This window comes from Neomonachus schauinslandi, chromosome 3 (genome assembly GCF_002201575.2).
Source record: "Neomonachus schauinslandi chromosome 3, ASM220157v2, whole genome shotgun sequence".
Taxonomy (NCBI): Eukaryota; Metazoa; Chordata; class Mammalia; order Carnivora; family Phocidae; genus Neomonachus; species Neomonachus schauinslandi.
This window is the reverse complement of record NC_058405.1, coordinates 149,873,169-149,890,608: the sequence shown is the minus strand read 5'-3', so window position 1 is coordinate 149,890,608 and position 17,440 is coordinate 149,873,169. Positions and strand designations below refer to the sequence as shown.

The 17,440-nt window shown below is 40.1% G+C and overlaps 1 protein-coding gene and 1 non-coding gene across 2 annotated transcripts; both read left to right on the top strand.

Moving 5' to 3' along the window:
• The first annotated feature begins 2,274 nt into the window (after positions 1–2,274).
• Positions 2,275–2,382, top strand: LOC123324399. The gene has a single exon (XR_006539778.1). It is a non-coding gene; the product is annotated as a U6 spliceosomal RNA (small nuclear RNA).
• Positions 2,383–11,883: 9,501 nt separating this feature from the next.
• On the top strand, positions 11,884–14,746 carry LOC110592073 (serine protease 58-like). Its single transcript, XM_044913616.1, has 5 exons — positions 11,884–11,941; positions 12,477–12,657; positions 13,080–13,333; positions 13,959–14,107; positions 14,495–14,746. The coding sequence occupies exons 1-5, from the start codon at positions 11,884–11,886 to the stop codon at positions 14,642–14,644; spliced, it is 792 nt and encodes a 263-aa protein (XP_044769551.1). The 3' UTR covers positions 14,645–14,746.
• Positions 14,747–17,440: the final 2,694 nt, after the last annotated feature.

Below are 17,440 nucleotides of genomic sequence, written 5' to 3'. Positions count from 1 at the left end.
TCTGGCACTAACTACCAGAGTTAGTAGACATGTTAAGGCTCATTCCCACAAAACTGCCCCCACTTCAGACACTAATCACAAATCCCAGGCCAACCATATTTCTGATGGACAGGCTATAAATTACGGGTTCCCATGACCCCCTTCTCAGGTTCCATAATTTGTTAGAATGGCTCACAGAACTCAGAAACAGTTTACTTGCTATTTACTGGTTTATTACAAAGGATACAATTCAGGAACAGCCAAACGCCTGCTTGGGCAAAATATAAGGTGGGGTGGGGGCAAAAAGCTTGCATGCCCTCTTCGGGCATATCACCTTCTCAACACCTCTTTATGTTCACCCACCAGGAAGCTCTCTGAACCCAATCATTTAGTGGTTTTTATGGAGGTTGCCTTACATAGGCATGATTGAGTAAATTATTGTCCATTGGTGATTAAGTCAATCTCCAGCTTCTCTCCCCTCCCTGTATGTCAGCAGGATGGGGCTGGAAGTTCTAACACACTAACAAGGTTGGCTTCTCTGGCAACCAGTCCCCATCCTAAAGCTACCTAGGAGCCCACCAAGAGTTGTCCCATTAACATATACAACTCTGCTGTGGTTGAAAGAGTCTTATGAATGATAAAAGATCCCCCTACACTCTTTCAGGAAATTCTAAGGGTAGAAGCTCTGTGTTGGGAACCAAGGACAAAGGCCAAATATGCATTTATCACATTTGAAAACATTTACTATAAATGAATTCTTATCCAAATGCTGGCAATTATTTCTAATTTAAATATTATTCTAGAACTGGCAACATGTTTAGGGCTATCATTTCAATTAGCCTAAAGAATGAGAATAACTACAATTTAATATCACATGCAATCTACCTGGACTGTTACTGAACAATTTCACAAGGGAAAAAAAAGGATGCAACTCATTTCATTACATAACAGCAGGACATCATTTCACTTATATATAACTCTTTTATCCAGTGTCATCTAGTATCTGAATCACAGCTATAATCCAAATAGAAAGGATAAGACTGAAATCTCCAAATAAATGTACTAAAACTTTAAAGGGTACATTGCTCATAGGAGTGACCCTTGGGCATACACTCTATGCTCATTTAATTTAATTTTACATGGATTATTAACAAGTTTGTTTATGTGACTTACCAACCAGTCAGCCAGTTAGGGAGCATCAAATTAAAGCAACAGATTCAAAAGAGAGGCTGCTAAAGGTAGGTGGAATTCTGTCAGGATGAAATGACAGCTGACAATCTCTCAGCAAAACAGACAGCAAAAAAATTTGTGAGAAATAAATTAAAAGTCTGAGGACATTTAGTGTGAGAATAAACCATTCAGTACACTCCAGGACTACTTGAGGGTACCATTGCTTTGTGGTACAGAGAAGAATTGAGTTTTATAATGATGATAATCATCAAAAGAAAACTCAGTTTGGCTCTGTTTGAGAGGTCAGAAATACATAACCCATTTATTTGTGTGAAAATAGTTCCAAGTAAATTTTTAAAAATAATAAAATAATATGTATTAATTTTATTTTAAAATTTATTCTTTATAGGGGCGCCTGGGTGGCTCAGTCGTTAAGCGTCTGCCTTCGGCTCAGTTCATGATCCCAGGGTCCTGGGATTGAGCCCCGCATCGGGCTCCCTGCTCCTCGGGAAGCCTGCTTCTCCCTCTCCCACTCCCCCTTCTTGTGCTCCCTCTCTTGCTGGGTCTCTCTCTGTCAAAATAAAATAAAATCTTTAAAATAAATAAATAAATAAATAAATAAATAAATTATTTATTTATTCTTTATAGAAGAGCATAAGGGGAGAACTAAAAACTTTCACTTAACTGATCCTACCCCTTCAATCATACTCCACAGAGGTCCTTCCATTTTCTGTAGTTAATTTTTTTTTTTTTTAATTTTGGTACTTACTGGGGGAAACTCCAGAAATCTAGGAAATTCACTTATCTAGAGAACCCATTTTCTCATGATCTTGGCTAAAGGAAGCAGGGCTATATCTATAACTGAGTCCCTATACACTAATCTGGTCAGGATGTTTTTGCTACAGAAGAAGATAACACCAGTCCCAAATATGGAGATCAAAGATGATATTATCTCTCCTTGATACTAGCCTCTGTATTCATATCTCTTTATAGCCACTAGTCTAACCACTTCTCATTGGTTTTTTGGATATAAGACAAAATTCTGAAAGAGTACCACTGCTTAGTTCAATGAGCTCAATCATCAATGCCTGGTAGCTCAATGTCCTTTTCAAAATATGCCAACAAGTGCACCCTTTGGCAGCACATATACTAAAATTGAAATGATAACAGGAAAGATGAGCATGGACCCTGAGCAAGGATGACACACAAATTTGTGAGGTGTTCCATATTTTAAAATAAAATAAAATAAAATAATAAAATAAAATAAAATAAAATAAATAAGCCAACAAACCTAAGAACTCTTGTGGGGATCACACAAAAAGGGTAGGCAGCTTGGTTTAGCAGGAGGCTGGCCTCTTGGCCTGACCACTTCCTGTCCCCCTGGTTCCTTTTCAAATCTCGACCAGATGGAAAAAACACCAAACTTCCACCACCATCATCACCTCATCTTCAGAGGTAGCTTCTAACAGGAGCTGACTTCCCATAGACCCTGAACAGTCTCAGTCATGGGCTCTAAGGTCTCAAGCAAAGGCTTTATAAGTCTAAGCAGGAACCTGATATGTGCCAAAAATATCTGTCAGAATGAAAACAACCATTTCTTATTTGCTTGAGGGGTAGAGAAAGGTGTTTAAAACAATAGACAAGGGGCGCCTGGATGGCTCAGTAGTTAAGCATCTGCCTTCAGCTCAGGTCGTGGTCCCAGGGTCCTGGGATCAAGTCCCACATCAGGCTCCCTGCTCGGTGGAAAGCCTGCTTCTCCCTCTCCCACTCCCCCTGCTTGTGTTCCCTCTCTCGCAGTGTCTCTCTCTGTCAAATAAATAAATAAAATATTTATAAATAATAAAAAAATAAAACAATAGACAACATTAAGGTACAGAATTTAAATATATGCTTATACCATTTGAGGTCAAAGTTTGCTCAGAAAGAAACAAATTTCCATTTGTAACCACTCTTTTCTTATGAACTCTGTATAGATTGCAATTGAGACATATCTATAGGAAACTTAAAACTTTCACAAGTAGCACATGAATTTTTGATGCATTCAAAATACAGATTGGGCTGAAGTTATCAAAATAGAATCATATTTCAAAATAAATACTGCGAGTCAGGACAGTCCTACCAATTATAGCAACCTTGTTTCTGAAAGGCTTACAGCCTGGGTCAGCACAATGGTAGCAAAGCAATGTTTTATCAAAATGGTGTAATTAGGAATGGGTGGCGATATTTTAACCCCTCCTCCCAAGAGTTCCAAAATGCTTTTTTAACATGTTTATAAATATTTGCTTTTGTGCCATTTTAGGGGGAGCTTTCCATACAAACATTTGGCTTTCAATGAGTCATCCCCAGTCTGGTTCACACCCAAAAGCTTCCTGCTTGGCTATCAGTGAATATTGGGCTCAATAACAGCCTTATTTTTATAACCGGCTTGAATGAAGATGGGAAAGGTGGTAGAGGGAGAAAGACATATTAAGATAAATACGAGAATACTCTTGTTTTCTTATGAGATTTTGACAAATATGCACCACTACCCTACCATTTAAGCTTAATTTAATGCTGGGATGGTGATGGATTTGTCTTTGACCTTTTAAGAAACATCCAGATGGGGGCGCCTGGGTGGCTCAGTCAGTTAAGTGGCTGCCTTCGGCTCAGGTCATGATCCCAAGGGTCCTGGAATCGAGCCCCGCATCGGGCTCCTTGCTCAGCAGGCAGCCTGCTTCTCCCTCTGCCTCTGCCTGCCGCTCCCCCTGCTTGTGCTCTCTCTCTCACTATCTCTCTCTCTGTGTCAAGTAAAAATAAATAAAATCTTAAAAAAAAAAAAAGAAAAGAAAAGAAACATCCAGATGATTATCCCTGATGTAGTTACCTTTTTTAGTCATCATGTGTATTTGCTAGCTAAGGACACCCCAGAATTCAAATTACAGTATGCAATTTTACTTTCACTGTTGTAATTACAGTTATTGGATCCTAAAACCATCAACTAAAAGTAACTGGAAGAATAAATTACCCTTCCCCATACTGAAATTGAAGAGAATGAGGGTCCTTAGTTAAGATTTTAATTAAATTGTTCTTCAGCTAGAATTACAAAACTTTTATGTAAATAAGGAAGCAACAGTGATGAAGCATATGAATTAGAAATGAGTCTTTATTTCCATTTCTAAAGGGAAAAACTTGGGAGTTGAAGTAGCACATTTATCTTGGGGGTAAGATGTCAATATGAAAAAAAAAACCACTAAAATTGCCATGCATGATAATGTGAACTACAGATTTAAAAAAAAAAAAAAGTACTTTGCAAATTATACAGTAGGTAAAATATACTATGTATTCCTCTTTATTGGATTAGAGGAAGGGTTTCAAACTCAGGTCCTTATATCTTGAACTGCACTCTATGTACATAGTCATACTTCGTTTGCATATTACATATTAAATGCTTAGGAATGATTTTTGTTCTCTCTTACCTCCCCAAAACCCTATTCCCATTTTTCTTGAAATGTGTATTTCTCTCTGTTTACATTGTGTTCTTCCCAGTTTTTGTATGGACTTGGTTATATAAACAATATCACTTTTTCTTCACTTCAAGAAAAAAATGGTTTGATTCATACATTGGTGACTGATAACTGTCACTTAGCCTTCATGTGAAAAAGGCAATGAAGAGTGGTGAGGACTGTGATAAAATAGAAAAGCACATGCCTCCTTTGAAATGAGGATCCACTTTTAAGCGCCAGTAAATATGGCAATAGCCATATCTTTCAACTTTTAAAGAGAAAGCCTGAGAGCATTTAAGTATTTTATTGCTCAGTGCTTTAAAAACAAGAAATTCCATTTTACGAGGCTAAAAAAAACCAATAATTACCACTAAAAAATGTGAGAGATTAAATATATGTACTTCAATTCACATTAGGGGAGGAGAGAGGATGGAAAGTGCCAAGGACCCTGGAGTGGTTCCCCTCATGGTCTGCCTTCCATCTCTCAGACAAACACCAACACTTATACTGTTCCATGGGACACCTGAGGTGCCATCAGTCATCTCTGATCCTCTTATAGAAACCTTTCCCTAATTTGCTCCAGAGTGAATGTTTCACACTTGAATTCATACTTGCTGGGAGAGATGGGAAAATCTTAGGGCAATTATAACAATAACAATAATGAACTCATGTTGAGAGTCAGGCACTATTTATTCTTTCACTGAACAAGTATTTACTGAATGCCTGCTATGTGCTATAGCTATATTTCTGGGATGTGTTAGGCAATTTGTAGGCATTGGAAATATATCAGTTTCAAAAAAAAGAAAAAAAAGCCTGTCCTTATGGAAATTAGATTCACTGGGGAGACAGATAATAAAATGAATAAATATAGTAAGTATATTAAAATGAATTAAGTATATTAAGTTGTACTTAATAAGTACTATTAAGAGATGGTGATAAATGCTATGAAGAAAACTAAAGTAAGAAAGAGTAATTTCTCTGGTACCCCAATGTGTAATTGGAATGGATATACTTGGTAACTGGCGGAATCTCCACATTGATTTCTTGTACTGTGGGATAAAAGCTGTATTAGTGGGGAAGACAAAGTGAAATATCTAAAATTGATTTGCCCCTTCACATGATAGTAAATTAAAAACAGTATCATGTCCTGGGGCAAATGGCACAGTTTAGTGCTACCATTTAAGACCTAAAGAATACAGGGTGATGGCCCTCATTTATCCCCATTTAATTCACCAGTCTGGCCCTTACAAAAATGTCTGATCCGAATAAAGTCAACCAAACAGTTGCTGTGATTGCAGTTGCTATGCCAGATGTAGTATCTCTGTTGGAACAGATTAATATGGCCTCAGGTACTTTACATTGATTAGCAAATGCATTCATTTCTATTCCTATCAAGGGAAGGGAACAGAAGTATGTGAATGACACAAACATTTACAGTCTTGACCAGTTAATTCTTTTGTTCTCTGTCATAATATAACCCAAAGGAACCTAGACTGCCTAGACATTCTGCATATCATCACAATATTGAAGATACCATATGTGGTTGTTTTTAAGTATGCCCACAAATTATTTGATATTTCTTCCTTCAAAAGACAGAGCTTAATTCCTGTCCCCTTGAGTGTGGGCTGGCCTTAGTGACTTACTTCTAACAAATAGAATATTGCAGAAGTGATGATATGTGACTTTTAAAACATTACAACTTCATTCCTTGCTCTCTCGGATCTTACTGTGAGGGAGGTTGAGTACCATATGATAAGGACACTGAAGCAGCCCTTTCAGAGAGATTTATGTGAAAAGGAACTGAGGCCTTCTGCCAAAAGCCATGTGAATGAGCCTCAGTCAAGCCTTCAGATGACTGTGGCCCTGGAGAGCATCTTGCCTATAACCTCATGAGAGACCTTAGCCATACTGCCTGGCAGACCTATGCTGTTAGAGGTATCTGTGATGTGAAAAGACATTTTATGGAGTTCCCAGCAAGCCCTAGTAAGAGAATCATGATGTAGATGTTAGAGTTCTGGAACAATGTTATACCATCTACAGCAAACACCATTCAAAATATAGTTCCTGATGTGCTACTAGGCCCTGGTAGAGACAGAACACCTGATCTTGGGACATTCAGTGGCTATGCAGCCAGAACTGTTTGTTACAAGGTGTGTCTGTCAGATCCACTAAGTCATAAGGTCATGTGAGCCCAACAGAAGTCCATAGTGAGATAGAAGTGGTACATCAGGGGCACCTGGGTGGCTCAGTCGTTAAGCGTCTGCCTTCAGCTCAGGTCATGGTCCCAGGGTCCTGGGATCAAGCCCTGCATCGTGCTCCTTGCTCAACAGGAAGCCTGCTTCTCCCTCTCCCACTCCCCCTGCTTGTGTTCCCTCTCTCACTGTCTCTCTCTGTCAAATAAATAAATAAAATCTTAAAAAAAAGAAGAAGAAGAAGAAGAAGTGGTACATCGAAGGACAAGTAAGGTGCATGTGTAGATCCACCACTATGGCACCATTGCTTCTCTCTCAGCTTACACTCGTGGGTTTTTTTTGGGGGGTGGGGGCAGGCAAGTTCCCTTATGATCAGCTCATGGAAAAGAAAAAAAAAAAAACATGTCTTGATACACAAATGAATTAGCTTGGTATGTGGTGAAGCCAGAAATTAACCACTATATTATAATCCCCATCCAAAGATGGCCCTAGAAGACACAATGATGGGAAGAGCTTTGGTGGTATATCTGGTCATCTACATTGTGTGGAAAGAAAAGTAGCCTGAAATAAAAACATAAGACTCAAATGATGAATAGTGTAGCTGCTTAGTCAGGGGTTTGGAAGGAGAAAGATTCAAAAATTGGGAGCAAGCAGGTCTAGGAGTCCCTTGCTCCAGCTACAGGAAGTATTGCAGAACTCCTTTCAGAATATATTAAAAGCCCTTCCCATCTCAATTATAAAGAATGAAACAACTCAATTTAAAAATGGGCAAAAGACTTGAACAGACACTTTATCAAAGAAGATATATGGATGGCAAATACACACATGAAAAGATGTTCAACATCATTAATCATAGAGAAATGCAAATTAAAACCAAACTGAAACACTATTTCACAGTTAGGAGAATAGCTGACATGAAAAAGACTGAACACACTGTACACCTAAAATTAATACAATGTTATATGTCAACTATATGTCAAATTTAAAAAGTTTCTAAAAGACTGAGCACACCAAGTATTGGTGAAGATATAGAGGAACTGGAACTCTTACACTTCTGGTGAGAATGTAAGAAAAAAAGAAAAGATTTATTTATTCACTTTAGAGAGAGAGAGAGTGGGGGAGGGCAGAGGGGGAGGGAGAGAGAAATTTTAGCAGACTCCTTGCTGAGCTCGGAGCCCAATGAGGGGCTGGATGTCACAACCCTGAGATCATGACTTGAGCCAAAACCAAGAGTTGGAAGCTCAACCAACTGTGCCACCCAGGGGCCCCAAGAATGTAAAATACTTTGGAAAACAATTTGGCAGTTTCTTTAAAAATTAAACGTACACTTACTATATAGGATCCAGCCATTTCATCTTTAGTTATTTACCCAAGAGAAAAGGAAGCATATGTTTACATAAAGACATATATACACATATGCACCTACATAAAGACCCACATATATAAAGCATTCACAGAAGCTCTATTTGTATAATCCCAAACGGCAAACAGCCCAAATATCCATCAATAGATAAACAAAAATTTTGGTATATCAATACAATAGAATACTACTCAGCAGTAAAAATAAATGAACTCCAGTGTCACACAACAATATGTATGAATCCAAATTAATTATGCTGAGTGAAAGTAGCCAGACCAAAAAAGAAAACTGACTGTAATGACTCTATTTATTTAATATTCTAGAAAATACAAATTAATCTATAATGATAGAAAGAGATTAATGGCTGCCTAGTGATAGGGTGGTAGGTTGGAGGGAAAGAGGAGGAATTACAAAGGGGCATAAGGAATCTTTTGGGAATATGCTCATTAATTTACCAAATTGTACATTTTAAATATGTGCAATTTATTGTATGTCATTATATTTCAATTAAGCTTTTAAAAGAAAGAAAAAGATTAAATCTCATGCCAGTGATGTCTAATACATGATCCTTGGAATCAAAGACCATAATCTTGAAATGCTATTCCCATTAACTCACAAGGAAGTGACCTGAGGCAAGCCAGGGAGCTTACATTATTTGGAGGTCAGATCAGTGTGGCAGGCTGTTGGGAGTTTTAAGTCAGGAGATAGATGGTATTCACTCATTCATCCAAAAAATGTATGTGTATGCATGAGTGTGTGTGTATAAAACCTGCTATGCAGGGATGCCTGGGTGGCTCAGTCAATTAAGCATCTGCCTTTGGCTCAGGTCATGATCCCAGGGTCCTGGGATGGAGTCCCCCCATCAGGCTCCCTGCTCAGTGGGGAGCCTGCTTCTCCCTCTGCCTGCCGCTCCCCCTACTTGTGCTCTCTTTCTGACAAATAAATAAATAAAATCTTTTTTTAAAAAAATCTACTATGCAGTGCTAGGTATTATTTTAGGATCTGGAGACACAGAGTTGAGTCAGATACAAATCCTGCTCTTAAGTCAAGGTCATGAACCAAGTAAATGGAGCTTCTTAAGTCTGAGACCATCCAGAAGCATGTGGGTGTCTGATAGGATGAGCTATGAATGTGGAGGTGTCACACCCAGATCAGGCAAAACTGGGTTTGGGCATTGAAGTAGAGCTACATTGATCCAGGAAGTGTCTCTGAGGATCCAGATTCTGGCCCTTTGACATCCAAGCTTGAGTCATTTAGCAAGGGTTATGGGCAGGAGCAGACTCCCTGATAAGGGGTGAGGTAGGGTAGATGCCCCCAATTATGTCTATACAGTAAGCCAAAGAATGAAAGGAAGCATGTAGAGAAATGGTCTATGTGAAGAATACCAAAGAAACTAGCTGACCCAGAGTGAAAATTCTATAGTAGAGAAAAGAGAAAAATAATGCACCAGGGAATAGTTTGGTGGGAGGGACAGTGGACACAAATGGAATCTGAGGGGCTCTTAAAACCCAGTCTGAACAAGTGGAGCTCAGTGGGTGCCAGACAGGAATTAGCACAGCTAGGGAGCAGAGAAAGGTCTTACTCCTCAGTATAGTGAGAGGTATAGTCAAATCAGAGGTTGGATGGGAATCCTTTCTTGTGTGAACCCAGGAAGGTTCACACAAGCCAAGGACTCACAGCCAATCAGAAGAATATATTCAAAACAGGCCACTGTTTGACAAATGACAGAGGGGGAAGCCAGTCCTTTCTCACCAGTAGGGAAACAGATGACCGTAGAAGAATGAAAGTCATGGGATTTTTGACAAGGATCCAAAGAGAAGATATCCAGGTCAGAGCAGAAATTGGTGCCTATGGGGTGCTGATGGGAGATGTCCAGGTGGGGCCAAGCTAAGAGGGCTAAAAGCCAAAGATTACGGCGAATTTTAAAAGTCGTTAGGACACACAGGGACTAGAGTTGGTCAGAGAGAGATAAGAAGTTCACCAACAGATCTTTCAAGGACACAGGCTGCTTTTGAGATTGCCCAGGAACTCTGACTCTGCCCATTATGTCATATTCCTACAGAGTCACATGTTAGTACCAGATTATTGAGGGCCTTGGCAGCTAAGCAGAGGAGTTTGGACATGAAGTAATGGGCGCTAGGAACAACTGCAAGCTTTTAAGCAAGAGCACGACAAATTAATAAAAAAAAAAAATCAATCTGGCAAAATTGGATAGAGAAAGAGATAGCTTGTCAAAGAAGGCCAGTTTGAAAGCTATCACAACTCAGGGGCTATATGGTAAGGGTGGCAGCCATGAGAAAAGGAGTTGCTATCAGAGAGGTGGGAGAGGAAGCCAGATTGTAGGAGATTAAGCTGGTTGCCTCTGTGTGGTAGATTGTAACAAAATCACAACTATAGATTGATAACTATGTAATAACACAAATATAGCAAAGTGTTAATTGAAGAAAAGAGGTGGTGGGCATGGCAGTATTCACAGTACAGTGTTTTTAAATTTTTTCTATGTTTGAAAATTTACACAATAAAATGACAAGAAAAAAGGCCAAAAACTATGCCCCTTCTTCTATCTGTGCCCTTGTAATATGATTTTACACATTCTCCCGTCAGGTAGTGGACTCTTTTCTACCTGTGAATCTGAGTTGGCCATGCAACTTGATTTGGCCAGTGGGACATTAGCAAATATGACATAAGTAAAGGCTTGAAGATTTGGGCATTGGGATTTACCATTTTTCTGATCTTGGGAACTTTGCAACTACCATCATATAAATGATCTTGGACTAGCCTGTTGGATGATGATAGACACATGGCCTAGTTATCCTCATCACTCTAGCTGACAACAAGCCAACCACTGGACATGTTTGTGGGACCATTGACTGCCAGCTGATCTCAGATGCATCAATGAGCCCTGCTGAGACCATCCCAAATGGGCAACCTACAGAATTATGACCAAATAATTGACTACCATTTTAAACCACTAAGTTTTGAGGAAATTTGCCAGCAAAAGTCAACTGATACATTCTACTTGTTATGTCTTTGACTCCATTCTGAGTGAACTCCATGCTGAGCCCTTTCTGTCTCTACATGGCTCTGCAAAGTTTCAGGGAGAGGTCAGTGGTATGTGGGGGTTAGAGGGAAGATGACATGGTATGGGGACTGTGACATGAAAGGATGCCATGAGGTGGAGCCAGTGTGACATTAGGGCAAGAGTCAGTGTGACATGGGGAAAGGCTCAGTTTGTTAGGTGAGGTGTGTAGCTCACAGAGGAGGGAGTTTATTTTGAACTTGAGAGCTAGTAAATGTCACACAGAGTGGTGAAGATCAGCCACAGTAAGTGAAGACAGGTGAGTAAATGTAAGGGAACCGGCAGCTGAAGTATTACTGGAGACAGTGGAATAAGGCAGACACAACTGGCCAGTTGAGATTTATCTTTGCTAATAAAGCTCTTGGCTTACAGGATATCCCTCTATGGTCAGGCATTTCACCTTAGAAAAATCTCCCAGACTACAATGGGAGGGCAGACATTCTAGAGAAATAAGGTCTGGCTGTCCTTCTTCCCTTTGATGCCATCCTCCCTTGGTTTAGAGCACTTTGCTCCCTTGAATATCCCCACCCCACCTTGATATTTCTCCCTTTGCAAAGCTTCTAGGAGATCAGGCTTGTTAGTAGTTCACTCCCTTCCCAGGTCTTCTTACTGCAAGAGGGCATGGAGATCACAGACATGAAACATCTCTTTCTAGTCTTCAGTGTTCTGACAGTGACTGGTGAGTGCAGGTTCCTATTTTGGCTTAAAACTTTGAAAAGTTCATATTGGAAGAAAGTGTAGGAAATGGGTCTAGCTAAGATGGGTGGTGAGTACATTAGTTAGAAAGATAAGAATTTGGGATCCTGGTGATTGGAAGTTTCCTAGCCCACTCAGAGATATCTAGAGCCCACTGATTTTCCTCTGGCTTCATGGGTGCAAGAGAAGATTCAGACTGAGATAATAAGACTTGGCATAATGGATGGTGGGTGTTGGCAAAAGAATGTGATTTTGCTATATAGCTAGCAAGGAAGCTTAAGGAAAAGAAATATCAAGCTGAAGGAAGGAGAAGAGGAGTAAAAAGAAGGAGGATACAAATACAGAGGGAAGTCTAAGGGGAAATTAACAGAAGGACCCTGAAATTGTTCAGTAACACCTCAAATGTCAATAACACATTGACCATTTCAAAGCACTTCCACATAAAGTGTTTCAGACTCCTATCTTCTGGAATATCTGCCTGTCTCTAAAATTCTGTCTTCCTTTCCCCTATCTGACAGTAGTAACAACAATAACTGTAAAACCAACACCGATACAAGTAAAATTAGCCCAGCAGTTCAATCAGATGGACATCAAAACTGTACCAACCTTTTTGGTTTTCCTGAACTCAGAATATGAGTCTTGTCTGGGGACGCTGATCCACAAACAGTGGGTTCTCACTGCAGCCCACTGCTTCTTGCCGTGAGTAATGGGAGTCCTAGAGGGAGAGGTAGTCCCCCTTAGTCACTGAGATTGCTAAGGGGGTACTGAGGCTCAGCCCTGAAGAAACTTGCCCAGGAGCTCTCAAGCCTGAGAAGTGATTGGAAGGAAGCAGGAAATAGATCTAGGTGGTTATGAGCTAGATTTCTGGGTGGGATGAGACAGAAGGAACTGGGGAAGCTGAGGACTAAGGGATGAATCAATAGGAAGAAAAGCCTATATACAATGTGGTACAGATCAAAGAGTTATAGAAGTACAGTGGAAATTGCTCATTTGCCAGACAAGGAAATGGAGGTCTTGGCAAGTTATGGAAGGAATTCATACAAAGTCACAAAGCAAGTTGGGGGAGAAAGGATACAAGGTGAACAATAGAATAATATCTAATCCTTCATGGCCTGTTCCAGATTTCTTGAGATAAACATTGCTGCTTCAAAAGAGAGTTTCCAAAACAAGATTGGAAACTTAAGACCCATGCTTACTGTCCAACACCCAGATTTTATCCGGGATTCTGCTGAGCATGACCTCATGCTTATCAAGCTGAATCATCCCCAAAAGCTCAACGATCAGGTGAAGCTGGTGGTTCTGCCCAATACCACAGATGACAGAAGAGGGGAAAAGTGCACAGTCTCTGGCTGGGGCTGGGAATGGAAGAATTCCAGTGAGTGGCCCTCAAGACAGACCCTTAGTGCTCCTTAAGTATCCACTCAAAGAGGATTATCATATAATTTTTATTATAAGTCATGAGAATTGGAAGAAACCTGAGAATTTATAATATCTTAACCTCTAGTTTTATTTATTTGGAAATTGAGGCCCAAGCTGGTAACATGACTGTTTATGGCTGGAGGTCTCTGGAATCCAGTGTTCTTGACTCATTCATCCCCCAGGTGAGGGCAAAAATGTGTCTGGGTGAGGAAGGGGTTGGCAAGTAATCCCACTGGTGATGCTAAGTGTGACTTATTCATTAGAAACTTAGAGACAAGCATTCACAAAAAAAAAAAAAAAGCATGCACATACAAGCCCAAGGTATGCAGTTTACAACACTGGGACCAGATCATGGTTTTCTCATTTCATTATGTTTCCTTCTTCTCTGGTTCCTTTTCATTTTGGCTTTTTCTTTCACTGAATGATGGAGAGGTTAATAACAGAAAAGAGGGAGAGAAGGGGAGAAGAAAGGGAGATGAACATGTTAAGGATCAAAGAGAAACAAAGACTTTTCTCTCTTTCTCTCTTTCTTTGTGTGTGTGTGTGTGCGTGTGTGTGCGCGCACACGCTCATGTTCATAGACACAGAGCCTGATATCCAGCTAAACCAGACTGTCTTTTGGTACTCTAATGATGACTGCCAAGAGTCTCCTGTAGGACAAATTCCTGTTAAAATCACAGAGAACATGTTCTGTGCAGGATCATCTCTGGAGAACACACACACATGTAAGGTAACTCTTTTCCCTCTGCCCCGTTTGAGTTTGGTCTAGGACACTGTTTTGGGGTCCACATATCTCCCTCAGCCAATCTAATTTCCTGTCTCTACATTCAAGAAGAGATAAAGGTAAATGGGATCCAGGAAAGAATGTGTCTTTTCAATAATGAATGAACTTAGATGCCAGGGCAGATACATCTCAGAGTGTTCTTATTTCTTCATGGCTAACTCTGATGTGGCCTAGAATGAGTGCTGGGATGGGCCCAAGATGTCCACCAGACATTTCTCCCAGTCCTTATCACCTAAGTCTTTCTATTCTGGACCCCTCAGGGACTTGGCTCTAGGTACTAGGTCATCTTTGTTTTGGCTATCCTGCCTGACCCATCTGTCCTTTTCCTAACAGGAATTAGCTGCTGCCCCAATCCTGTGCCAGAATCAGCTCCACGGGATCCTATCTTGGTCAGCAGGATGTATTCTGAGAGGTGATATTGGCTACTACACCAGGGTTTCCCACTATACAGACTGGATCCGCAAAGTCATCCACAATAACTGAGCTCTATTCCCTCTCCCAGTGGCCTCAGAACTGGGTCTACCATCTTTACCCTTCCTTTCCCTCGAGCCTCAGAACAAGATGGGAATAGAGTCTTTGGCTATCAGAAATTTTCTGTTCCTTCTGTTCTCTTGACTTCCCTTCTCCTTTCTCAGTCCTAGCCTGAATGATCATCAAAGGATTTGAGCTGGAGAGCATTCTCCTAAATAAGCTAACTTCTCACCACTCCCTTCCTCTCCTCCAACTTCCTACCCACCTGCCATGGTTTCATCAGACTTTTATGGAAGAGTTCTCCTCCAACCTCTACCCTCCAGAGGACATATGGGCCTCAGGAATGTGATGGTAAGACTGTGGCACCTCTAGGGTCTGACAGGCCTCTGAGTCAGGCCTGTGCCCTCTCACTCCATCATATCTAATAAGGCTCAGTAAATGCTGCAATGTTATTAGGCTGCTGGCAAATAATTCTTAGAGGTAGGGGCTAGAGTTTTATGATAACAAGAACTATAGGGGTTTCAAAAATGGTTAGGAGATAAGCAGAAGTGGGTGCAGAGAGGAGTTAAATGGGTCAAACCACCAATGGGGGGAGGGATGATCTCCTGAGAGATCTTTTCTAATGCTAAGCACAGAAAAAATCTAAGAGAGGTGGCTGGAAAGAGAATGGTAGAAGGATAATAGGGAAATATTGAAACCTAGGTGAGTATAATTGTGTTTGTGTGTGTCTGTGAGTGTGCATATGCATGTGTGTGTATAGATTGGTGGAGATGTGTGCAAAGAATGATCTCACTGAACCAACCAAAATCTATCCTACACCAATTGCCAATTCAGCTGATTTTCTCCAAATCCTGAATTCACCTGCTCTTATCCTACCTTTCTCAATTATTAAATTTTAAAAAAACTAAAATAGGTCCTATTTTTTATTATAATATTTTATTTTGGAATTGGTTAAGACAAGAAATTGTAAAAAAATATTACAGAGAGTTTCTGTGTACCCAGTCTTGCCCCATTGATAATATTTCCTATAACCATAGTAAAATGTCAAAACCGGGAAATTCACAGTGGTACAATGCTGTTCATTCAGGTACAGATTTTATTTGGATTTCACCAGTCTTTCTTTATATACACTCTTTTTAAGGGTAAAATTTGAAATCTTATCGCATGTATGGATTCCTATGACCATTACCACAAGCAGAATCCAAAACTGTTCTATCACCATATGATCAGAAAGAAACTTCTTCGTGTTATACTTTAATAATCACACCTTTTCCTGGCCCTAACCCTTGCAACCATTGATCTATTCTCCACCACCACAATTTTGTCACTTCAGGAATGTTTTATAGTATGCAATCTACATAAATCCACTACTCTTTTTTTCATTCATGATGTTCCAAGAGTCCTTTCATTGTCATTTCCTTTCTATCTGAATAGCTTTTTTAGCCATTCTTTTAGAGCAAGTCTGCTGGTGACAAATCCTCTTAATGTTTCTTCACCTTATTTCTTGAAGGATATATTTTTTTAAGGTTTTATTTATTTATTTATTTATTTATTTATTTGACACAGAGAGGGAGCCCAAGCAGGGGGAGTGGGAGAGGGAGAAGCAGGCTCCCTGCTAAGCAGGGAGCCTGATGCAGGATCCCAAGACCCTGGGATCATAACCTGAGCTGAAGGCAGACGCTTAATCCATCTGAGCCACCCAGGCGCCCTTGAAGGATATTTTTTGCTGGATAAAGAATACCGGGGGGCGCCTGGGTGGCTCAGTCCGTTAAGCTCTTCCTTCTAGGCCTGTGTTGGGCTCCCTGCTCAGCAGGGAGTCTGCTTCTCCCTCTTCCCCGCCCCCTACTTGTGCTTACGCTCTATCATAAATAAATAAAATCTTAAAAAAAAAAAAGAATTCTGGGTTGACAGTGATTTTCTTTCAGGACTTGGAAAATGTTTGCCTCTTTCTTCTGTCCTTCAAGTTTCTGAGGAGAAATCTGTTATCATTTGACTCATTGTTCCCCAATTGGTAATGCATGGCTTCTCTCTGGCTCTGGCAGCTTTTGAAAGTTTTTCTTCATCTTCCTTCATCTTCCCTTTTCAGAGATTTAATTGTGACATGTCTGGGTGTGAATTTTTTAAAAGTTTATTCTGTTTGGGGGTACATTCAGTTTCTTGAATCTGTAGGTTTATATCTCTCACCAAATTTGAGAAGTTTGAGCCATTATTTCTTCAAGTATTTTTCAGCTGTGTGTTCTTTTTCTTCTGAAACTTTGATAACATGAATGTTAAATCTTCTGTTATTATCCCACAGGTCCCAGGGGATCCATTCATTTTTTTAAAAATCCCTTTTTCATCTGTTGTTCATATTGATAATTTCTACTGCTCTATCTTCAAGTTCACTGACTTTTCTGGCCTGCCAATTTTGCTATTGAACTCATTATTTTAATTATGCTTTTATTTTCTATATTTATGATGCTTTCACATCTTGGGAGCCTTGCTGGCTAGGGCAAAAGTGCCCCTCCCAGAGCTAACTAATTCCTAGAGGTAGTAAATGACTCTGTCTACCACATGCTTTTTATATGCAAACCTACCAATCCAGAGCTCTACCCCAACCACCTCCTTTATCCAACTTTCACACACCAAGCCAATATTTCCCCTGCTCTAAATCACACGGGGCCAGATATTGAACAACTAAAGATCACCACCATAGCTCAGAGCCTGCTGAAATTACTCAAACTATTCAATCCTAAACTTGTTCAAACTTGACTACTCTGCCTCACCCATTCCTTCTATTGGTTTCCAAATAAAGGCTGGTGCCTGTGC

Excerpts from the sequence above, each read along its gene's own strand:
- LOC110592073 (XM_044913616.1), top strand. The coding sequence starts at position 11,884 with ATGGAGATCACAGACATGAAACATCTCTTTCTAGTCTTCAGTGTTCTG. Across the intron at positions 13,334-13,958 it reads CTGGGAATGGAAGAATTCCA|ACACAGAGCCTGATATCCAG; the intron begins GTGAGTGGCCCT and ends TCATGTTCATAG. Across the intron at positions 14,108-14,494 it reads AGAACACACACACATGTAAG|GAATTAGCTGCTGCCCCAAT; the intron begins GTAACTCTTTTC and ends TTTTCCTAACAG.